The 25443-nt window shown below is 38.1% G+C and overlaps 1 protein-coding gene across 2 annotated transcripts in view; it reads left to right on the top strand.

Moving 5' to 3' along the window:
• Positions 1 to 256: 256 nt before the first annotated feature.
• Positions 257 to 25443, top strand: part of PRIM2 (DNA primase subunit 2) — a 315579-nt gene continuing 290392 nt past the window's right edge. Inside the window, exons 1-5 of one of the 2 annotated variants that reach the window (XM_003254106.4) lie at positions 257 to 339; positions 1079 to 1241; positions 3117 to 3220; positions 6857 to 6936; positions 8591 to 8711. In XM_003254106.4, coding sequence (XP_003254154.2) covers positions 1088 to 1241; positions 3117 to 3220; positions 6857 to 6936; positions 8591 to 8711 — 459 coding nt within the window. In that variant the 5' untranslated portion in view covers positions 257 to 339; positions 1079 to 1087. Of the gene's footprint in view, positions 340 to 1078; positions 1242 to 3116; positions 3221 to 6856; positions 6937 to 8590; positions 9029 to 25443 lie in introns of those variants that run through there. The other variant, XM_030803638.1, reaches the window with a different exon arrangement.

The following is a 25443-nucleotide window of genomic DNA, read 5'->3' as shown; positions in this document are numbered from 1 at the left end:
TTCGCCACTAGCATTCAGCACCCCAGTTCCAACCGTTAAAAGCTACCGACTCCACATACAGGAAATGCATCTTAAAATTTGGAAAACAAATCCCCAAAACACTGACATCCAAACACTTTAAAGCTGCCAAAGTGGATGCAACACCTTGAGCCCCCAGACGCGCTCCACTGAGCATGCCCAGAGCCTCAGGCCCAGCCCCCTCCAACCCGCCACGGGTTGGTGGGGCAAGGCTGGCCTTCTGTGCTAGTCGCTTCCGCTTCCGGTTTCATATGAACTCTCCCGCCACCCGGGAACAGTGGCTGCCAGCGTTTGTGTTTTCCCGAGTTTGAATTCTTGCAGGTAAGGGAAACTCCCGCGAATTTAGGACAGAGAGCAATCCTGTTGTTGAGGCTTGCAAGTCGAGAGAAAGGAGAGATGGATCACTTTGCAGGCAGCAGTAGCAGAAGGACAGACTTGGCGGGTTGGTTGTTTGGGGCAGACACCCAGGTACCAGGGAGGAGTTGGGGGGAGATGGGTTTGCCAGTGGAGTGAGGAGGGGTGTTGAGGATGGAACTTTTTTAAGGCACTTGTGGATGCTCCCGAAAAGGAGTTCCGAAAGACAGTTGTTCTGTTTCCCAGAGTCATAACAGAGGAAGTGAGTAACTGGACCCAGTCCATCAAGTAAGACCCTCATTTGGCCAGAACCTACAGCACTTTCCTCTAAGTTCAGGATTGCAGACCACGTAAAACCTTATGTTAACTCTTGGGATCGTAAAGATCCAAGAGCGGTGACACACAGGCCTATAATGAGCAGGCAACATCACCTGACTTTCATGTTGCTGAAAATTAGGATCACTACCTGCATCTGCTCTAGCGCCTCTCCCACCCCCATTACAAATTATTATAGGTGTATTGTAGAAAATCTGGAAACGAGAGAAGGACATCATCTAGGAATTGCCACTGCTAACATTTTGTGCATACCCTCAAGTCCATTTTTTTTTCTGTGTTTGTGGAATTATTTTTTCGTGTTTTTTCTTTTTTTTTTTTTTCCCAACTTTATTTTCCATCATTTTACGCTTTTTATGTGCCTCCTTCTAAGGTGACCAAGATGGAGTTTTCTAGAAGAAATTATATGATGCTGAGGTTGGCAGGTGACCAGAGGAATGCTTCCTACCCTCATTGCCTTCAGTTTTACTTGCAGCCACCTTCTGAAAACATATCTTTAATAGAATTTGAAAACTTGGCTATTGATAGAGTTAAATGTAAGTACTATTTAAATTAGAATGTATATATTCTTGAGAAGCTCACTTACCCTTTGTGAGAATGAATGAAGGTAATTCATTTCCTTCATTCAGCAATCCGTTTAACAAATATTTACTGAGGTAATTCATATCCTTCATTCAGCAATCCATTCAACAAATATTTGTTGAGGGTTTGGTACTCATTCATTTATTTATTGTACAATGCATATTATTGAGTGCCATTATGTTCTAGGTGGCAGGGATTTTGAGATGAATAATGTTATTTTTTGTTGAAGTTGTATTCTAGTACATGGAGACAGACATCCAAAATAATAGTCATAATTCAGTATTTTAACTGCTCTAGTAGAAGTAAATGGTAGTGCTGTTGAAACAAAGAAGTGGGAGTGACTGACTTAGTCTTATTAAATAAGCTTCTTAGAGAAGTTGAAATGTGATCTGGACATACCGAAGAATGAGTAGAAATTTTCCAGCAGAGAAGAAGTGAAGAGTTTTTCCAAGCTGAGATAATGGCCTATGCAAAGGCTTGGAGCATGAAAGAGAATTTCATATTTGAGCTAACAGTAACAAGTTCAGGAATTCAGGGTGGATGGAGAAGTATGGAGGGCGTTTTGTGCTATGCTAATGATATGATATTGGGGTGTAAGAAGGATGTGGCTATTGTCCTGGGGGCCTACTTAATCCTCAGTGTGTTGCTAGAGAAAAGAATGGGCTAGACATGGATTGAAACAGAAACACTAGCGTTGTCTTCAGAGCTAATGTTGCAGGATATCCTTGTGGGGAAATCAGAAGGAAAGGTGAGATACTGTTAATCATTCTTAGAGGAGCAGGATAAGCACTGCTAATACAGAGAGGAGGCACTCAGTGCCTGTGTGTTGAATGAAAGAATGAAGACAAGGGAGAAAAGGGTTTTAGAAAGCTTAGCAGTGTCAGATACTTCATAGGGATTAAGATGGTGGTTGGAAAGTGTCCCTTGGGTTTGGCACTTGAGGTGAAATGATAAGGGCCTGAACTATGATAGTGACAATGGCAATGATAGGAAGGGAGAGAGTTAAGGGATACTGAGGAGGCAGCATTGATAGGATTTGGTGACTGGATATGAGGAGTGAGGGAGCAGGTGTGGAGTGGCTGCAGTTCCTGCTTGGATGGTCTGATGCATAGAAACTGCTGATGGAGATGGGCATGGCAGGAAGAAGAGTAGGAATGAGGGGAGGATAATTAATTTGGATACCCATACCTGTGGGACATGGGGTTTATGTTCAGGAGACAATTAGAAGTTCTTCATTCTTGACTTCAAAAATGCCTCCAGAGAATAATTGATCTGAGGAAAGATTGATAAGGTGCTTTAGGAACCTTTGAACAGTATGTAGCATCTGTTCAGGATGGTTCATTTGGCTGTTTGGATGGCCCTTCTTCTTCACTGTTGTGCCCTGTCCTCGGCTTCATCAGGAAAGGAAGGGATGCTTTTTTTCTGTTGAATCTATGCCAAGTAAATGACGCCTACTGCCTAACAGGCAGCTCCCATATGAAGGATGCAAACAAGGAGTGCCTAGTTTTTTTTCCCATACCGACATACTTTTCTGTTCCTCAGCAACAGCGGCTCAGTACAGGAATGATTATTCACCATCCATCCCTCTTCCCTGATTGAGAATCCCTGATATTAGATTATGCTGTGGGACATGGATGTTTTCTGCACATAGATGGACATTATCCTCTTATAAGCATGTGTAGTTTATATAATATAGTTACAGGAAATAAACTGGCAATTACTTGTCATGTTCTGTAAACAAGTAATTATGGAATTGCCCTCCATAGATTTTGTCTTGGATTTAGTTTTAAAACATTATCTTGCATTTATACCTTTTTTCTTTTTTTTAGTGTTAAAATCAGTTGAAAATCTTGGAGTGAGCTATGTGAAAGGAACTGAACAATACCAGAGTAAGTTGGAGAGTGAGCTTCGGAAGCTCAAATTTTCCTACAGAGTAAGTAAAAAAGGAAAAAAAAAGTTCCTTCAGTTTCTGTATATTTATGTATTGAGTGTCACTTGTGGGAAAGGTATTATATTAGGTACTGGGCTTTTATAAAGACTAATGTATCATGGCCTCTGCCTGAAGGTTCTTCAGTCTGTTAGGGGTGATTGACATGAAGTCAGATGATTATAATATGGCAGGGTTTCTCAACCTCAGGACTAACATCATTTTGGGTCTAATAATTCCTTGTTGCAGGGATTGTCCTGTGCATTGTAGGATGCTCAGTAGCATCTCCGGCTTCTACCCCTACATATTTCCAGACATGCCAAATGTATCCCGTGCAATACAGGATGATGACAGTGTTTATAGATGCATGCTCCAGGAACTCCAAAAACATACATAATTATGCAGCTCAGATTGGGGTGGTTTGGGAAGGCTTTCCAGAAGAGGTAGTAGTGGAGCTGCATGTTGACAGATGTGATTAGATTTTCATTTTGGGAAGACTGCCAACAGCAGATTGACAGGGTCATGTCTGTTAGGAGGGAAACCAGTTAAAAGCCTGGAAATGATGAGAGTCTGAATTAAATGAGAGAAGGGGACCAGTTGAAGAGAGATTAAGAAGGTAGAATCAAAAGGTTTTCGTGACTGATTGTAGGGGGAATGGAGAGAGAAGAGTTATAAATGACACCCAGGTTTCTAGTTAGGAAAATTAGTGGATGGTGGTAATATTTTGAGATGTGATATGCAGGAGGAGAAGCAAGTCTTGGAAGATGTAGAGTTTAGTTCTTAACATGAATTTGAGGTGCCTGTGGAGATGTCTAGTGGACAATTGCATAGACAGGTCTGAATATACAGGAAGACATGTGGTGGGAGTAGATTTAGCAGAAGGTCGGAATCATCAGGAGTAGGTAAGAGCACCCTAGGAAAATATTTGAGTGAGGAGAGATGATGATGGAAGTCAAGACATGAGGAATACCAATATTGAAGGTAAAGTGGAATTGGAGGAATTTGGGAAGGAGAATGGAAAGGAGCTTTCTCAGAAGTAGGAGATGAACCAGAATAGTAGTGTCATAGAAGCCAAGGAGGGCTAGAGTTTCAATAATAATGATCATGATATTCATAATGATAATAGGGAATAACAACAGCCGATATTTATATTAATGGTATATTTACTGTGTACCAGACTTTGTTCTAAGTGCATTACATATATTAACCCATGTATGTAATTCATACAGCAGTCTTATGAGGTGGGTATTATTATCATCCCTATTTTACAGATACAGCCTATTTATTCACAGACTGAATAACTTGCCCAAGCTCATAAGATGGTAAATGGTGGAGCCAAGATTTGAATCTGGGTATTTTGTTTCTGTAGTGGTGCTTTTAACCACAATAGTTTCAGAAGCTTAAGATAGATTATGTAAGATGAATTGTACAGTGTCCATTGGATTTAGCAGCTGGATGGGCCCTTATAGATAGGGGCAGAGACCAGAACAATGACAGTGGTTGGAGAAGGAAGAGAGGTGGATATAGAAGACGTACTCTTTTAAAATGTGTAGCTGAAAAGAGAAGAGAAATAGGGCAGAATATAGAGGTTGTTTTAGGGAAAAGAGAAGATATACAAGCACACACTTGTACATATATGACAGGAGATACTTAAACACATAAGCTGAGCAGAAGATCTAGAATAGAATGGGGAACAGGGGAGCTTGAAGATGAAACTTTGAGAGAGCATTTGATAAGTCAGGGTCTTTAAGAGGCACAAGCAAATGGGTTGTGGGGTTTAGGTGCAGGAATTAGCTTTTCATATGGTTTGGCTGTGTCCCCACCCAAATCTCATCTTGAATTGTAGTTCCCATAATCCCCATGTGTTGTGGGAGGGACCCGGTGGGAGGTAATTGAATCATGGGGGCAGTTACCCCCATGCTGCTGTTCTAGATAGTGAGTTCTCACAAGATCTGATGGTTTTATAAGGGGCTTTTCCCCATTTTGCTCAGCACTTCTCCTTACTGCCACCATGTCAAGAAGGACATGTTTGTTTCCCCATCTGCCATGATTGTAAGTTTCCTGAGGTCCCCCCAGCCCTGGGGAACTGTGAGTCAGTTAAACCTCTTTCCTTTTATGGGTTTACCCAGTCTTGGGTATGTCTTTATTAGCAGCATGAGATTGGACTAATGTAGCTTTACATGCTAGGAAGAGGAGATGCTTTGTAGAGATGAACGGAAGGCAACACAACATATGTATGCGGAAGCTTGGGACTGAAGGATTCTGCCTAGTAGCCTTTATTTTCTGTAAAGTAGGTGAAGTCATCTGTTCAGAGAGAAGGGAAAGGTGCTATATTAGGGGTCTTGGGACAACTGGTGAAGACTGATGATTTTCTGAGAAGTGAGGAAGGAGATGATTTTGTGTTGAATCTCAACACTGCTGCTTACTCTGGACAAGCTTTGTGACCCTGAACAAGTTACATAACTTCTCTGTGCCTCAGTTTCCTTATCTGTAAAATAAGATTATAGTAGTGCCTCCCTCGTAGGGTTTTTTTTTTTTTTTTTAAAGTATTAAATGTGTTCATGCCTTAAAAATGCTTAGGGCACTGCCTGGTACCTAGTAAGTGCTCAAGGCATGTTTGTTCTTATTATTTTGGATCTGACTATTGGTAAGGATCTAGTTGAGATTATAGGCCATGAAATTGTATTTTCCAAATTCCCGTAGTTGTGTTTTTTCTCCAGAGGTTCTTAGCATTTTGAGAATAGGACTGCAGAGTGTAGTTGTAGATTAAGAATCTAGGTTTTGCAAATGGTTGAAATTAAAGAAGCTGAGGTTGGTGTAAGAAGTGGTTGAGGTGGTGAGCACCCTGGATATAGGCTGGATAAGAAGAAAATTAAAAGAGAGGGATTGGTGGGAAGAAACTAGTGCGATCCAAACTCAAGGGGTTTTGTTGAGATTAGTTTACTTCTCGGTTTCATCTGATTGATAGCTTAAGGTAAATGATAATTATCCTGAAAAGCATATTAAGAAATGTTTTGGCAGTGAGAACACATGGACACAGGGAGGGGAACACCCCACACCAGGGCCTGTCAGGGGGTTGGGGGGGCAAGGGGAGAGAGAGCATTAGGACAAATACCTAATGCATGTGGGGCTTAAAACCTAGATGATGGGCAGCAAACCACCATGGCACACGTATACCTGTGTAACAAACCTGCACATTCCGCACATGTATCCCAGAACTTAAAAAGAAAAAAAAAATGTTTTGGGACTGGGTGCGGTGGCTCATGCCTGTAATTCTAGTGCTTTGAGAGACTAGAGTAGGAGGATTGCTTGAAACCAGGAGTTCATAACCAGCCTGGGCAACATATTGAGACTCCATCTATACAAAAGATAAAATATTAGCGGGGCATGGTGGGTGTCGCTTGTAGTCCCAGCTGCTTGGGAGGTTGAGGCTGGAGGATCACTTGAGCCCAGGAGTTTGAAGTTACAGTAAGCTGTGATTGACCACTACCCTCCAGTCTGGGTGATAGAGCGAGACCCCATCTCTAAAAAAAGAAATGTTTTTGAAACTTAATTTACCATTGGCTTAGGCTGGCTCAGTATTTCCTTATACCTCTTACCATTCTAATGCATTTATTTTATTCATGTGTCATTATTTTTAAGGAAAACTTAGAAGATGAATATGAACCACGAAGAAGAGATCATATTTCTCATTTTATTTTGCGGCTTGCTTATTGCCAGTCGTAAGTATATGTTTATATTCTCACAGTCAAATCTGGTGTCATGGGTTATAAATTGGTGTGTGGTAAGTTGATGTGTTGTGTTGAACATAGGAAAACCCAGAATGACATCAGGAGCCAGTTGATCATGGGGTTGAACACTGTTGCAGTAAATTGTTTGGAACAAATTGTTTACTTAAAAATATTGAAAAAAATTCTATTGCAAAATTTTGCCTGATGAAACACTTTTTAAGTTTGTGAGAGAGACTCTTCATTTGGGATTTTAAATTGGAAAGGATTTTATTGGGAAGAAGGACTTTTGATATTTTTCCTGCAAAAAAATGATAATATTTATAAGAAACAATTAATGAAACCCACACTTGAATTTAATACAGGTTTTTGGAATTTGAGCTCTATGGGCCAGTTAAATCTAAGATATTTTTGTTTGGTAGTTGGTTTCTTTTAAGTTAATAGTGTCACCCAGAGGTAGTAAAGTTAGTTGCCTTTTTAAAAATTGTTTTTCCCTCGTATATTAATTTTGGTCACATAATTTAGTAATGGCTGTCTTTTTTTTAAATTAATAAGCTTATCAAGTGAGACTCTGGAATTGCTTACTATCCCAAGATAATAATTGAGAAATTACTTACCAGTTTTGGTTCGTTTTTCTTCTGTAAAAAAGCATATGTAGTTTGTGAAATTTAATAATAAATATGTTGCTGACAATCTGTGAAAATCTCCTAAAAATGTGAAATCATATTTTGCATCCAGTAGGGTAATTATTTTATTATATAATGGTAATGCCCATTAGTATCTGCCTTATAAATGAACATTTTATTGCTTTTAAATATTGTGGTATATATGTGCATATTAAATTTTGTGAAATTATAAATTGTAAAGCCATAAGCAAAGTTTCCTTTGCAAAGTTAATCTGATAAAAGTTCCCTTAAAAAATCTGGTGTCTTTTATTTGGCATTTATAAAGACACCTCAAGCCAAAGGAGTGCCCCATTTCCCCATTTTCTTTTTTTTTTCTCTTTTCTCTCTTTTTTTTTTTTTTTTTTTTTTTTTTTTTGAGCTAGGGTCTCATGCCATTACCTAGGCTGGAGTACAGTGGTGTGATCTCGGCTCACTGCAGCTGCAACATCCGTGGGCTCAGGTGATCCTCCCACCTCAGCCTCCTGAGGAGCTGGGACTATAGGCACATGCTACCATGCCTGGCTAATTTTTTTGTGGATATGGGGTTTTACCAAGTTGCCCAGGCTGGTCTCAAACTTCTGGGCTCAAGCAATCTGCCTGCCTTGACCTCCCAAGGTGCTGGGATTACGGGCATGAACCACCACGTCCAGCCCCTATTTTCTAACATAAAATGAATATTTTGCAGTTACATTAAATTCATGAAGTATTTTATGTTATTTAAAAATAACGCAGCTAGGCTCGAAGCATTCTTGTATTTAATCTTTTTAATTTTTAACACCCCCTATACCTTGTACCCAACACATCCCTAGAAGATTGTGATATGTGGTATTGATATTCTCCTTACCATGATAGAGGACTTGCATGTTTTTAACTGCTGTCCATTGGCATCTGGCTCATGTTTGAATATTGTTTTATAAACATTTCTTAGATTTAATAATCACTGGATTTTTAGTTTGTACTCATAATTTCTGTCTTCATTTCAGTGAAGAACTTAGACGCTGGTTCATTCAACAAGAAATGGATCTCCTTCGATTTAGATTTAGTATTTTACCCAAGGATAAAATTCAGGATTTCTTAAAGGATAGCCAATTGCAGTTTGAGGCTGTAAGTATATTTTTGTAGTTATTTCTAATTGTTCTCACCATTCATTTTTCCCTTCTGTCTTAAGTGCTGGTACTAATGTGTACTGTGTTCTCTTTACATTCTCCAAGTACCTGCCTGAAACAGTAGCTAATAGCTTTGGATAACAATATATCCTTCCTTCTCTTTGACAGGAAGAAAAGGGACACATTTAACAAAGTCTCACATTTACTTGCTCTGTTAAATGTGTGCTTTATTAAAGCACAAGAAGGTTTAGTTTATAAAGGTTCATCTTTAACCAAAATTTTTTCGGCCAAAATAAAGCTAATAATGTGTTAAACTAGACAAGTGGTGGTTACTTATTTATATCGTGAAATTTAGAGGAGGTAATACTTTATTTAAAAGTCAGTTGTCAGGCGGGGCGTGGTGTCTCACACGGGGCGTAATGTCATCACATTACGTGGTGCTGTAATCCCAGCACTTTGGGAGTCTGTGGTGGGTGGATCACTTGAGGTCAAAAGTGTGAGACCATCCTGGCCAACATGGTGAAACCCCCCACTCTACAAAAAATAGAAAAATTAGCCAGGCATGGTGCTGCGCGCCCATAATTCCAGCTAGTCAGGAGGCTAAGGCATGAAAATTGCTTGAACCCGGGAGGTGGAGGTTGCGTTGAGCTGAGATCATGCTGCTGCACTCCAGTCTGGGCGAAAGAGCAAGACTCCATCTCAAAAAAAAAAAAAAAAAACCATAAATCAAAAATGTCAGTAAGATCTCTCTGAATACTTTTAAAAAATAATTTTGCAGACAGAGCTGAATGATTTACATATTGTAATTATATAAAAAAGAAGAGCTCTTTGGGACTCATTTAACAGGGATAAGTATTGGAAATAGAATTTATGTCCTTTTTTTTTTTTTTGAGATGGAGCCTCACTCTGTCATCTAGGCTGGAATGCAGTGGCGTAATCTCGGCTCACTGCAACCTCCACCTCCAGGATTCAAGTGATTCTCCTGCCTCAGCCTCCTGAGTAGCTGGGACTACAGACAGGTGTGTGCCACCATGCCTGGCTAATTTTTGTATTTTTAGAGACGTAGTTTTGCCATGTTGGCCAGGCTGGTCTCGAACCCCCTGACCTCAGGTGATATGCCCACCTCGGCCTCCCAAAGTGCTGGGATTACAGGTGTGAGCCACCGTGCCTGGCCTAGAATTTATGTCTTTTAGGTAGATACATGCCACAATGGGAATGTGGAAAAATTATGTTTTGGAAGTTTTAGAGCAGTCAGATGGTAGTAGGACTGGCTGAGACTCTGTTTTGTTGTTGGAATGCATGGCTTGAAGCCAAATAAAATAAAAAAGTAGAAGTTGCAATAGGTGAAAGACATTGTCCTGTCTGACAAGTAGAAGACATATCCACTGTAGCAAGGAACACTATGGAGTATATGAGTTAGGGAAAAGAGGCTGTGAAGGGAAGGGAACAAACATTTTGTAGACGTTTAGTGTCACGTATATGCTAGGGAGGCAGTTTCTATAGTTTCATTTACTTCATGAGGTTTCTAAGTCATATCTACCTTTGCATAGAAAGATGTCATGCATAGTACCATCTGAACCAAACCCATTGCATCTTCCACTTTGCTTTTAACTTTGATCCTTGGTGAAGTCCATTATTGCAATTATCAATTACAGTTAATTTATCCATTCCTATTAGAAATATTTTATTTTTTGCTTTTGTTGAAATTACTGATTTTTAGTAGGTCATAGAGAGAAGTGTCCTTGAGAAGGTCTATTATTTACTCTAGAGCAGCCATCTCCAACCTTTTTGGCACCAGGGACTGGTTTCAGGAAAGACAATTTTTCCACGGACTGAGGTCAGGGGATGGGGAGGGGTGTGGATGGTTTTGGGATGAACAGATCCACCTCAGATCATCAGGCATTAGATTTTCATAAGGAGTGCACATCTTAGATCCCTCACATGTGCAGTTCATAATAGGGTTCGCACTCCTATAAGAATCTAATGCCTCCACTAATCTGACAGGAAGTGGAGTTCAGGTGGTAATGCTCGCTCACTGCTCACCTCCTGTGCAGCCTGGTTCCTATGGGCCACGTGCTGGTGCTGGTATTGTGGCCTGAGAGTTGGAGACCCCAGTTGTAGAGTGTCTCAACATATTGTCACATATACTTTTTTAAATAATAGATTTATTGAGCTAGAATTCACAAATCTTGACATGCACCCTTTTACAATGTATAATTCATTGGTTTTTAGTGTAATTACAGATTGTACAATCAACACCACTATGTAATTTTAGAACATTTTCACCTAAAAATGAAACCTCATACCCATTTATGGTCATTCCCTATTCTTCCTCTCCCAACCCTTGGCAACCACTAACCTGCTTTCTGTCTCTGGATTTGTCCGTTCTGAATATTTCATATAAATGGAGTCATACAATATGTGGTCCCTTGTGGTTGACTTCTTTTACTTAGCATAATATTTTCAAGTTTCATCTATGCTGTAGAATGTATCAGTACTTAATTTTTTAATTGCCAAATAATGTTTTACCTCTTCAGCATTTGAGGGACATTTGGAGGGTTTCCACATTTTGGCTATTATGAATAATGCAACAGTGAATATTTGTGTCCAGGTTTTTGTGCGAATATGTTTTCCTTTCTCTCAGCTGTATACCTAGGAGTAGAATTGCTAGGTCATAGGGTGATTCTGTGTTTAAACTTTTGAGGAGCTATCAAAAAGTTTTCCAAAGTGGCTGTATCATTATATATCTTACCAGCAGTTGATGAGGGTTCCACTTTCTCCACATCCTCACCAAAAATTGTTACCTTTTAAAAAAATACAGCCATCATAGTGAGTATGAAGTGGTATGTAATTGTGGTTTTTGATTTGCGTTTCTAATAAAGCTGAATATCTTTTCATGCGCTTATTGGTCATTTGTATATCATCTGTGAAGAGATGTCTGTTCAAATCCTTTGCCTGTTTTGTAGTTGAATTGTTTGGCTTTTTATTGTTGAGTGTTCTTTACATATTCTGGATACAAGTCCATTATCAGATATATGATTTACAAATATTTTCCCCCATTCTGAAGGTTGTCTTTTCTTGATGGTATTGTTTGCAACAAAAAGGGTTTTTTGTTTTCAGATGAAGTCTAATTTATCTTTTTTTCTTGTCACTTGTGCTTTTGGTGTTGAGTCTAAGAAGTCTTTGTCTAATGAGAGGTCATAAGGATTTACTCCTACAGTTTTTTCTCTAAGAGTTTTGTAGTTTTAGCTCTTACGTTTATATCTGTGGTTCATTTTGAGTTAATTTCTATACATGGTGTGAAGTAAGGGTCCAACTCATTCTTTTGCATGTAGATATCTAGTTGTCCCAGCATCATTTGTTGAAATAACCATTCTTTCCTCATTGAATTGTCTTGGCACACTTGTCAAGTCAGTTGACTGTTGATATGGTTTGATTGTGTCGTCACCCAAATCTCATCTTGAATTATAGTTCCCATAATCCCCATGTGTCATGGGAAGGACTTGGTGGGAGGTTACTGAATCATAGGGGCAGTCTCCCCCATGCTAGTCTCATGATAATAAATTCTCATGAGATCTGATGGTTTTATAAGGGGCCTCCCCCTTCGCTTGGTTCTCATTCCCTCCCCTGCCACCTTGTGAAAAGGTGCCATCTGCCATGATTGTACGTTTCCTGAGGCCTCCCCAGACACGCAGAGGCCTCAGGATTAAACCTCTTTCCTTTATAAATTACCCAGTCTCAGGCAGTTCTTTATAGCAGCATGAGAACAGACTAATACAACTGTAAATGTAAACATTTATTTCAGTACTCTTAATTTTATTCCATTGATCTGTCTGCCTATCCTTATGTCAGTAGTATGTGGTCTTGATTATTGGTTACTGTAGCTTTGTTGTTAAGATTTAAAATTGAGAAGTATGAGTTCTCCAGCTTTGTTCTTTTTTCAAGATTGTTTTGGCTACTCTATGTTCCTTGCATTTTTTAATGAATTTTGGGATCAACTTGTTAATTTCTACCAAGAAGCTTGCTAGGATTCACATTGGGATTACATTGAATCTGTAGATCAGTTTGGGAGGTATTCTTTTGTAATGATATTAAGTCTTCCAATCCATGAACATGGGATGTCTTTCTATTTATTTAGATCTTCTTTAATTTTTTTCAACAATGTCTTGTAACTTTTTGTTACATTTATACCTAAATATTCTTCAATGTTATTGTAAGTGGACTTGTTTTCTTCATTTCATTTTTGGAATGTTCATTGCTAGTATATAAAAATCCAGGTGATTTTTGTATATTGATCTTGTATCCTGCAACCTTGCTGAACTTTTTTTTTTTTTTTTGAGATGGAGTCTTGCGCTGTAGCCCAGGCTGGAGTGCAAGCTCTACCTCCTGGATTCATGCCATTCTCCTGCCTCAGCCTCCCGCCGGCCACCACACCCGGCTAATTTTTTGTATTGAACTTGTTTTTTAATTCTAACAGTTTTGTAGTGGATTCATTATGAGATTATGTTTTCTACAGAGACATTCTGACTCCTTTCTAATCAGGATGCTTTTTATTTCTTTATTTTTGCCCAATTGCCCAGCTAGAATCTCCAGTACAGTGTTGAATAAAAGTGGCAATAGCAGTGATCATGATCTCAGGGGAAAGCATTTAGTCTTTCACTGTGTTGCATGGTTTTAGCTGTATTTTTTATAGATGCCCTTTATCAGATTGAGGAGATTTTCTTCTAATTCTAGTTGAATATTTTCATTAAGAAAGGATATTATATTTTGTCAATGCTTTTCCTGCACCAATTGAGATGATCATATGGTTTCTGTCCTTTATTAATATGGTGTGTTGGGCCGGGCGTGGTGGCTGACACCTGTAATCCCAGCACTTTGGGAGGCCGAGGTGGGTGGATCACGAGGTTAGGAGTTCGAGACCAATCTGGCCAGCATAGTGAAACCCCATCTCTACTAAAAAAAAAAAAAATACCAAAAAATTAGCCAGACATGGTGGCGTGTGCCTGTAGTCCCAACTACTCAAGAGGCTGAGGCAGTAGAATCGTTTGAACCCGGGATGTGGATGTTGCAGTGAGCCAAGATCGGACCAGTGCACTCCAGCTTGGGCAAAAGAGTGAGACTTTTGTCTCTGAAAAAAAAAAAAAAAAAAAAGGGTGTGTTACATTAATTGATTTTTGGATGTTACACCAACCTTGCAATCCTGGAATAAATCCTGCTTGGTCATGTTATATAACCTTTTTAATATGCTGCTTGGTTTGGTTTGCTAGTATTTTGTTTAGGATTTTTGCATCTATATTGATAAGGGATACTGGTCTGTAGGTTTTTTGTGATGTCTATATCTGGTTTTGGTATTAGGATCATATTGGCCTCATAGAAGGAGCTGGGAAATGTTTCCTCCTCTTCCATTTTTTGGAGGAGGTTGTGAAGGATTGGTGTTAATTCTTTTTTAAATGTTTGGTAGAATTTACCAGTGAATTAATCTGGGGCTGGGCTTCTCTTTGTGGGTCATTAAAATTACCAATTCACTCTCTTTACTTATTATGAATCTATTTAAGTTTTATATTACTTTTTGGGTCAGTTTTAGTAATTTGTGTCTTTTTTGGAATTTATCCACTTCATCTAAGTTATCTAATTGATTCATGCAGTTATTCATAGTTTTATCCTTTTGATTTCTTTAAGAAAATAAAAGCATTGGTGATGATGTCTTCTCTTTCCTTCCTGATTTTAACAATTAGAGTCTTCTCTTTTTTTTTCATTTGTCATCTAGGTAGAGGTTTGTCAGTGTTACTGGATTTGTTCAAAGAACCAACTTTTGGTTTCATTGATTTTTCTGTGTTATTCTCTAGACTCTATTTCACTAGTTTCTACTACAGTCTTTAATATTTCCTTCCTTCTGCTTGCTTTGGTTTGGTTTGCTCTTTTCTTCTAGTTTCTTAAGGTAGGAGTTTAGGGTATTTATCTGAGATATTTTTTCTTTTTATATGTAGACATTTACAGCTATAAATTTTCCTGTGAGCACTACTTTAGTTGCAAACCATGAGTTTTTGTATGCTGTGTTTTCTTTTTCATTTATTTCAAAGTATTCTTTTTTCTTTGACACATTGATTAGAAGTGTTCAATTTCCACATTTTTGAATTTCCTGAATTTCTGTTACTGGTTTTAATTTAATTCCATTTTAGTTTGAGAATATATTTTATATGACTGCAATCTTTTAAAATTTATTGAATTTTATTTTATGACCTAGCATGTGGTCTGTTCTAGAGGATGTTCCATGTGTGCTTGTGAAGAATGTGTATATGTTGTTCTTAGTTGGAGTGTTCTGTAGATACAGTCTGTAAGATCTGGTTGGTCTATAGTGCTTTTCAAAGCTTCTGTTCCCTTGTTCTTCTTCTGCCTATTTGTTCTATCCATTATTGAAAGTGGGGTACTAAAGTCTTCAACTGTTATTGTTTATTATCTTTAATTCTGTCAGTTTTTGCTTCATTTATTTTGGGGCTCTTGTTAGGTGCATATATGTTTATAATTGTTAAATCTTCTTGATGGGTTGACCCTTTTATCATTATGAAATGTTCCTCTCTAGTAACATTTTTTTGTTGTTGTTTTAAGTTATGTTTGTTTGATATTAGCATAGCCATTCCAGATCTTTTATGATTGTTGTTTACATGATATGTCTTTTTCTATTCTTTTTATTTTCATCCTTTATGTGTGTTTGAATCTAAAGTGTGTTTGTTGCAAATATCATATAGTTGGATCATCTTTTCTTTTTTATTCATTTTGGAAGTCTCTGACTTTTGCATGGATTGTTTTATCCATTTATGTTTAATTACTGATAACTTAGGATTTCCATGTGCCATCTATGTGTTTCCTATGTCTTAAGGTTTTTTTGTTTCTCTATTTCTCCATTACTGCCTTCTTTGTGTTAAATTGGTATTTTCTAGTGTACTATTTTAATTCTTTGCTGTTTATTTTGCTATATTTTTTTGAGTTATTTTCTTTGTGGTTTCCCTTAGAATTACAATTATATTTTATTTTAAAACAATCTAGTTGGGATTAGCATGAAGTTAATTTCAGTAGTGTACAAACTTTTGTTCCCATATGCTCTGTTCCCTGCCCCCTGCCATTGTGCTAGTATGGTCATACAAATTATTTCTTAATATATCAACAGAGGTAAACTTTTTGTGTTCTAGATTGTATGAAAAATGTATTTATAATACTGTCAAACTTGAGTGTAGTTTGCCTTGGTATACAGGCAAATACCTGTATGTTGGGAATATTTCTTATTGGCATTTTGGAGATACTGCTTGCTGAACCTTTTAGCTTCTAGAGTTGCACTTGAGAAGCCTGATTTCATTTTGACTTCTTATTCTTTGCATGTAACTTTGTGTCCTTTGCCAATCCCACTCTCTTGTGTAGTGAACTTTCATGGCGATGTCTGCACCTTTTTTCACTTTTTTGGGATGGGAACTTGGTGGGCTTTTTTAATCTGAAGATTTGATTCTTCAGTTAGAAAATTTCTTTTTATTATTGCTTTAATAATTTCTTTCTTCTATTTTCTATGTTCTCTTTTTATAACCTCTTGTTAGTTGGAATTTATATTTTCTGGCTTGGTACTCTTATTTTCTTTTCTGTCCTGACATTCAATCTTTGTCTTTTTGTTTTATTTTCTGCTTCCGTCGACTATTTTCTCAATTTTCTATTTATTTTTCCCTCCTGTGTTTAATTTTTTCTTTTAAATTTACTTAAAAATTGAAATATAAAATTGTATGTATTCACTGTAAAATATAATGTTTTGAAGGATACATTGTGGAATGATTACATCTAGCTAATTAACAAATGTATTACATCAACATAGTTATTTTTGTGGTGAGAATACTTAATATCCACTCGCTTAGCATTTTTCATCAATACAGTTTGTTGTCATTAACTGTAGACATCATGTTGTACAATGGGTCTCTTGAACTTAATACTCTTAACTGTGATTATGCATCCTTTGACAGACATCTCCCTAACCTCTTTTCCTCCTTAACCACCCCAGCTGCTAGTAATCACTATTTTACTTTCTATTTCTATGAGATCAACTTTTTTAGATTCCACATATGAGTGAGATCATGACATATTTGTCTTTCTGTGCCTGGCTTTATTTACTTAATGTAATATCCCTGTTTCATTCATGGTGTTGCAAGTGGCAGGATTTTCACTTTTTTAATGACTGAATATTATTCCGTTATGTATATACATTGCATTAAAAAAATCCATGTATCTATTGATGGACACTTAGGTTGATTCCGTATCTTGGCTATTGTGAATAGTGCTGCAGTAAATATGGGTGTGCAGATGTCTTCAGCATACTGATTTCATTTTACATACCCAGTAATAGATTTTGCTGGAACATACATGGTGGTTCTATTAGGAATTTCCATATTGTTTTTCATTTCTACAAAAAATAAAAAATAGCTGGCTGTAGTGGTGCACACCTGTAATCCAGCTACTTGGGAGGCTGAGGTGGGATGATTACTTGAGCCCAGGTGTTGGAGGCAACAGTGGACTATGATCTGTAGCCCACCCTGGGGCTATAGAACAAGACCCTGTCTCTCAAAGAAATAAGAGGATAATAACGATTTCCACCTCACAGATTTGTGTGAGGTAGTGTGTATAGAGTGCTTAGTACTGTGCATGGCATATATGCTGGGTAGTAATATTACGGAGGATACAGAAGCAGCATATGCCTGTATTGTGAAGAAGTTTGGAGTCAATTAGATTGATATGTTTTTACTGCAATTAAAAAAATGGTTTTGAGTCTTTTTGTTTTAGGAAACAGGAATTTATGGGAGGGGTATGCAGTTTTAACAAGAGTGTTGGTGTTTAAAATTACTCTAGTTGCTTCTAGTCTGTTTGCCATATTTTATTTATTTATAAATTTGTATCCTGTTTCACTTTGCTAATCATTTGAGGTGCATTATAATGGACCTGTACATTAAAGTAAGATGCATAAATATGGATAAACTTGAAAGACTGGCTGAAGGGATGATTAATATCCTTATTTATACATCCCAGCATGGTGTTACACAGCTTCTAAAGGGAGCAGTAACTTTGCCTTCTTGTGTGACTGTTTCAGTTTTTCTAGTTCAGTGATTCTCAGTGGGGGGATAGGATGGAGAGGTAGTCCTCCTAGGGTGTTTATCAGAATGTGGGTGGAGGTTAGTATAGAGTATAGAAAACATTATGCCTTATGCTTTTGAAATATAAACCATAGAATGTAAAGCTTGATCAAGTATTTGTGGCTGATGGGGATTCATGGAAGATAGAGTAACAAAGTATTGCAGAGGGCTTGACAGAGTAACCATTACCGTGATAGTCTGCGATCACTTCCCAGGCAGAGACCTTTTCCCATCTTTTTCATGGACTCTCCCATGGCATCTGATACTGGTAATTAAGGCACTTGAAATCAGGTGCTGTTGATTAGCTTGTCCCCGGGTCTCTGTAAGCTCTTTCCATTTCATTGTAGGCTTTCCCAAATTTTACCATTTCATTAATAGGAACATGCACACTTTCATCACTTTGGTTAGAATATTTAGTTTGCATTTGAAAACTACTATACCTAGTCAGGTATCAGTGATGCTTTTAGACTCATGACAAAGCAAGGTTTGGGGAAAAGTTACTAGCATTTGTTTCATGAGGTGGTGTCTGATGTGTGACCTGCTGCCTAAGTTGAGGTGGAAGGAAACAGCAGGGAGTGGGCAGCCATGGGGTCATCTTGTTTGTCACAGAAGCTGGATTGTTGGCACACATGCCTTTGAGTTATCCTGGACTTAAAGTGCTTGTGTGCTGTGTTTGTGTGCATTTCTCTGCCTTTTCAGTTTCCTTAATGCTGCAATTGCTTTTATGTTGATGTACTTCTGTAAAATAAATATATTTTTACCTTAGGACGAGATGCAGTGTTATACCTGAGTTGTATTATGCGTCCTTTGGTGGAGAAATATGTACATAAAAAGGGATCATTAATTTCTGGTGTTCTATTACTGACTTGGGCAGTGCACTGATACTTTTTTAGTCTATACTGGGTTTCTGGTGGATAGTAGATTCTGAATCCTTATGATGTAGAATAGGAAGCCTTAATATGAAGTGTTCAAAAAGGAAACACTGATATTTTTCTTTCTTTGACCTATATGTAAATAAATTGGATTTTAAATCTGAAATTTCTAAGGCATTTCAATGAGTAAATATTGCTGTCCATGGGGACTATTTTGCATCTCCCATTGCTGAGTTGATTGACTTAACCTTGGTCACATTAAAGGTGAATGGGTAAGGTTAAACAGATTCTATTAATGTTTCTTCAGTTGGCCAGTTAGGGAAAGGTCAGGCTTTGGCAGCTGTCATCCTTACAAAGGGTTTCTGTGCTGTTGCAGTCTAGAGTCTGACAGCAGCTTATAATTTACTTGGATGCTTTTTAAAACCTCCTTAAGACAGTCAATAAATATTTCTTACTGGCTTTGCAATACCAGTGGGTCTAATGGTAGGATGCTTTTCATGAGAGTACTACAGAATGGCAGGGACAGTGAAAATGAGTGTTCTTAAAGATGTGGAAGAATATTCTGTGTGTCACAAATGATGACTCTGTCTCATATTAAAAAGACCGAGTGTTCAGTTGCCATTTATGTTCAGGGAAGTGAGGGCTTTTAGGTGAAGGCAAGTGAAGTTGGTAACCTCGTTGCCTCACTGAAAACAAGTACACGTAAAACTTTGAATTACTTTTGTTTCTTTAAAAGTAGTTTTTCTTATCTTGAGCCTGACATTTAAAATTTGTTTCTCATCCCTTTTAGTTTAAAGCCTTAATTTCTTTTATCTTAGAAATTATTTCATGTTATTCTTGGTTGGTAATTACTTTTCAGTGAGGATGAATTCAAGTTTAATTTGTCATTGGTTATTGAAAATGTCAGTTATGAATTTATTAGCAGCCTTTGGAGGCTTTTCTCCAGTTAACATTGGAACATTGAGTTTACACTGATTTAATAGTTTTAGGTGTATTGAATTTTAAAATACTTTTGGTATTCTGTCTTTATTTCTGAGATACTGTAAGTTGGCCTTAGTCATAGTTTTTTGATCATTTTGGCCCTTACTGTATTGTTTTTATTGTTTATTGGTATAGTTTGGGTTGTCGTAGTTCGTTTCGAATGTGTATTCGTTATCATGGCCTACTCCATTTCTATTATGTAAAATATGAACATCCCATGCATTGATATACGTGACTCTCTTTATACCTACCCTCTTGGGTCTCAAGTTATTGTAAGCCTATTAACAAGTTGCAAAGCAATTTTTGTGTGATGCCTGCAAAATAGAGTGTGTACCTTTTTATATCTTTTGACACAGAATAAACCACAGCCAATAAGGAGTCTGGTGGAACAGCTGAGACAGGACACACAGATGTAACAGTAGAACAGGCTAGAGAACACATGTGTTTGATAAGCCTGGAAGCTTTTCACAGGGCTTCTGGCAAGCCATTGACTATGACAGGAGTGAAAATGGAGCCTGAAGAAGAGTGAAGTGGGATGGTAAAACACACACTCTCCAACACTCTTAGTGGAAATTACCTAAAAGGAATTAGGAGGAACGGGATTAATAATCAGATGAAGAGTGTTAAAGAAAAAAAATTATTCATGTCATTTGTTAAAGACAGTAAGGAAGACTTTATTCAAAGGGGTACTATAATAGGTTTTTGTAGTAGGGGAGAGAGATAAGCTGAAGTTGGAATATGATAGGCTAGGTGGGGATTTGGGGCAGGGATCAGGGTGGATGGAAAATTATTAAGAAGTAGTAAAGTGACCTAAGGAGTTTTGCTGAAGGCAGACCAGGATCATAAGATATTAAAGATGGTCAGACCAAGGGTGGGGGATTTTCCCTAAACTTACTTAGCAGGATTCTCACTGAAACTGAATTAGCAGGCCTTATCAAGAAGAGGTTTCAGGAGCTTGACAGGAGTTAGGACAAGGAGAGAGTCTTTGTCAAGGGTCAAACATAACTTCTGAATAGAGAAATAAATTGTTTTATGTTCCAAGGCTGTGAAGTTGGCAAGATTGACAGTCCCAGGCAGGGTACTCTCTGAGTGTTGAGTGAATGTTTAATGTCTAGAGAAAATACTAACTGAATTCAAAAGATTTATCTCAATTCTGTTTCGTGAACACCAGACATCTTTAAGATGAGTATAGCAAAATTGAGTACTTATTTTTTTTTCAAGGTTAATATTAATAGGTATATGTTATATATGAAATGAGCTTTTCTATTGAGCTAGATTTGAGGGATTATGCTGCCTTGCAAACTTTTATTTGTTCTGTTTCTAGGGAAGTTTATGATTTAGAAAGAGCACTGTGTATTTCTGTTAGAATTGAATACCTTTACGTTTCAAAATGATTTAAATGAAGGCATTAACATAGGGCTTCCTTTTTAAAAGTAAACACTACAAGTATAATACTTTTGTTCTCATAGTGGTTTTTGGCATCAAATAATTATGGAAGCCAAGCTGGTATTATTTTATGTATATTTATTGGGCAGTTACAGTAAAATATTGATACATTTTATATTTGGAGAATGGAGAAAAGTTTATTGAGTTTTCTAGTTAGTAGAGGCCTAACCATTTATGCATATAGTTGTAAAAATACACCACGGCAGATGGTGTTAGTGGCAATATTTTAGAGTTCATGGAATTTGGGTTTTTCTAATCAACCTACAAAATTAGATTCTGCTCATGATAATAGGTTTAAGCCTAGAGATGCTATGGCTAAATGTGAAACTTCAAGCTGAATTACCCTTAAAGGCTAAAACTAACATATGTGGAAATTTTCAAAATGATTTGTGAAAGTCATTTCTCTTTTTAAAAGTTTTCATACAGCTTTTGAATATAGGATTCTTTATATTCTTATTGTTGATGGCTTTCCATGCCTATAACTTTTGCCCTTGAAAAAAAAGTATGTCTTTAAATTAGCTGAAGTTTCCCCCACTCAGAGCTATGTCCTATTTGTTTTATAATGATATATATCTATTTCAATTTTATTAATTTTTTTTTTTGAGGCAGGGTTTCACTCCATTGCCCAGGCTTGAGTGCAGTGACGTGACCTTGGCTCACTGCAACCTTCGCCTCCTGGGTTCAAGGGTTTCTCCTGCCTCAGCCTCCCTAATAGCTGGAATTGCAGGCATGCGCCACAAGGCCCGGCTGATTTGTGTATTTTTTGTGTTTTTAGTAGAGACGGGGTTTTGTCATGTTGGCCAGGCTGGTCTCAAACTCCTGGTTTCAAGTGATTCATCCACCTCAGCCTCCCAAAGTTCTGGGTCTACAGGCGTGAGCCACCATGCCTGACCTATATATATGTGTGTGTGTGTGTGTGTGTGTGTGTGTGTGTGTGTATGTATATATATGTATACATACATATATATTTATATCCTCAAAGAATGAAATTAATTACACTACATACAATTTCCAGTGTTAAATATTCTCTGTAGTTTAACATTTACATTATGGAATGTAGTTTCCAGAAAGGGGTTCTGATCCAGACACCAAGAGAAGGTTCTTGGATCTTGTGCAAGAAAGAATTCGGAGTGAGTCCATAGAGTAAAGTGAAAGCAAGTTTATTAAGAAAGTAAAGAAACAAAAGAATGGCTACTGCATAGGCAGAGTAGCCCCACGGGCTGCTGGTTGGCTATTTTTAAGGTTATTTCTTGATCATATGCTAAACAAGAGGTGGATTATTCATGAGTTTTCTAGGGAAGGGATGGACAGTTCCCAGAACTCTGGGTTTCACCCCTTTTTAGACTACATAGGGTAATTTTTGGATGTTGCCATGGCATTTGTAAACTGTACTGGTGCTGGTGGGAGTATCTTTTAGCATGCTAATGCATTATAATTAGCATATAGTGAGCAGTAAGGATGACCAGAGGTCACTTTCGTGGCCATCTTGGTTTTGGTGGGTTTTGGCCGGCTTCTTTAACGCATCCTGTTTTATCAGCAGGGTCTTTAGGACCTGTTGTCTTGTCATAGCCAGTCTTGCCGACCCCTTATCTCATCCTGTGCCTGAGAATGCCTAACCTCCTGGGAATGCAGCCCATCAAGTGAGAGCCTCATTTGATCCAGCCTCTATTCAAGATGGAGTTGCTCTCGCTCTACTAGAGTCTTTTGGCAGTGTTACTCACGTTTTCTGAAGGTGTTATGAAAAAAGATACTGAGCTTTTAAATGTATACTTTTTTTTTTTTTTTTTTGAGACGGAGTCTGACTCTGTCGCCCAGGCTGGAGTCCAATGGCATGATCTCAGCTCACTGCAACCTCCGCCTCCTGGGTTCAAGCAATTCTCCTGCCTCAGCCTCCCGAGTAGCTGGGATTACAGGCACCCACCACCATGCCTGGATAATTTTTGTGTTTTTGGTAGAGAGACGGGGTTTCACTATATTGGCCAGGCTGGTCTTGAACTCCTGACCTTGTGATCTGCCCACCTTGGCCTCCCAAAGTGTTGGGATTACAGGCGTGAGCCACCACGCCCAGCCATGTATTATTTTTAAAAATTCCATAATCTTTATAATCTTTCCCTCTTTCCTCCAAGTTCCCTGAAAAGTTAATTCTTTTTGGCTGAAGTCTTGTGTCATGGTCTAGTTCAGAGTCTAGGTCAGATTGCCTTATCCTAGGTCTTTTGGATGGGAATAAGAACCAGGGATGTGGAGGGCAAATGGAGTTGTAAAGATAATCATTTTGTGTTCTCAATCTTTGAGTGGCTTAATCTGAGTTACAAAGGGAGGAGGAAGTAGTTGCGTAACAAATCCGTTTGGCCCAGGCCCTGTGAATATATCCATTCTGCTACTCCCCATCCCTCTGAAGGCATACAAAGGACAACAGCACAATTAATACCCCTATTCTGGACTTGTCTCCATTTATTCTCTACCCGCTTCTGTTTGTTTATCTCCATGACTTTCAAATACCTTGTGCTGTACTTCAGCTATTGATACCTGCCTCCCGTCTGGCTCTGGTCAAAGTGTGCTCTCTCCATTCCAGGAGAATCCTTCTGTTATCTTGGAGCTTAATAGCCAAATATATTCCAATTCCATTTAGTTGGTTCAAGGAGTAAGGCTTCTATATGAATATTAGAAAACCCAGAGGACTGTTTCCAGACTTGCATGGGGTCCTTGTTTTCTAAAGGAGGAATATTTATTGATGACTGTGTAAGTAGTGGACTTATTAAGGTGTAGATTTATCTGGTGATATAAGGAGACCGAGGAGAGATTATCACTAATAGCTAACATTTGTAATGTGTTTGTTGAGTGCCAGGCACTTGGGTAAATGCTTTACATGGGCAAAAAAATTTAACTTCTTCTTCTGTGGTAGAGACAGTTTTGCTGTGTCGCCTAGGCTGGAGTGCAGTGGCATGATCACAGCTCACTGCAGCCTTGAACTCTTGGGCTCAAGTGGTCCTCCCACCTCAGCCTCCCAAGTAGCTGGGACTACAGGCGCATGCCACCATGCCTGGCTAATTTTTTCTTTTTCTTTTTTTTCTTTTATAGAAATAAGTTCTTACTGTGTTGCCTAGGCTGGTCTTGAATTTCTGGCCTTAAGTGATCCTTGCACCTTGGCCTCCCATAGTGCTGGAATTACAGGTGTGAGTCACTGTGACCAGCCAGGTTTATGTAATTTAATTCTCACAACAGCTCCATGAGGAAACTGAAGCTCAAAGAGGTTAAGTAACTTTCCTTAAAATTAGTCTTCTAAATATTTAGAGATGTATAAGTCACAAAGCATGTTACTAAATATATGAGTAGATTTCTTCACAGCTTAACTATTGAAATGAAGTGGAATAGATGCTGACATTTAAGGTGACAGGGCCCATCAAAAGTGCTATACAAACACAGGTGTGAGTTTAGAGATTTACATTAATGTCAGAAATTAAAGCATTAACTATAATTTTACTGAGATGTTTCATTTTAGCTGACAGTTGTTGGCAGGAATGGAAACCAAATATATTAAATATACCATTGGTAGCTTTCTCGGTATAATATTGCCATCTCTAGGGAAAACATTATATTCACACAACTTAGTCACTGAGGGGTTTGTTTTCTAGCCCGTAGTTTTTCTATGCCCTTTTTGTTTTTCTTCTCTGCTACCTTTTGTTTATCTTTTTTTTTTTTTTATTTTTATTTTTTGAGACGGAGTCTTGCTCTGTCGCCCAGGCTGGAGTGCAGTGGCGCAATCTCGGCTCACTGCAAGCTCCGCCTCCTGGGTTCACGCCATTCTCCTGCCTCAGCCTCTCCGAGTAGCTGGGACTACAGCCGCCCGCCACCACGCCCGGCTAATTTTTTTGTATTTTTAGTAGAGACGGGGTTTCACCGTGGTCTCGATCTCCTGACCTCGTGATCCGCCCGCCTCGGCCTCCCAAAGTGCTGGGATTACAAGCGTGAGCCACCGCGCCCGGCCTTGTTTATCTTTTTAAAAACATTTTTCAGATCACATTGTATATTTTAGTTCATGTTCAACAATTAACTCATGTATAATATTCAAAGATCAGTGTAAATCAAAATCCAGGCAGTAGATTAAAAATATATTTTTAAAATTTAAATTAAATTTATCAGGCAGTAGATTTTGTTACTTGAAGTGGGAGTCATTATTTTAATAGGCCAGGAAAAGAACAGTTACAGACTTGAGTTGGTTTTTGTACTATCTCACAAGAGAGATGCCGTAGAGGAAAGCCTACTGTTTCATACT

Source organism: Nomascus leucogenys, chromosome 22a (genome assembly GCF_006542625.1).
Source record: "Nomascus leucogenys isolate Asia chromosome 22a, Asia_NLE_v1, whole genome shotgun sequence".
Lineage (NCBI taxonomy): Eukaryota > Metazoa > Chordata > Mammalia > Primates > Hylobatidae > Nomascus > Nomascus leucogenys.
This window is presented reverse-complemented; position numbering and strand designations above follow the sequence as displayed.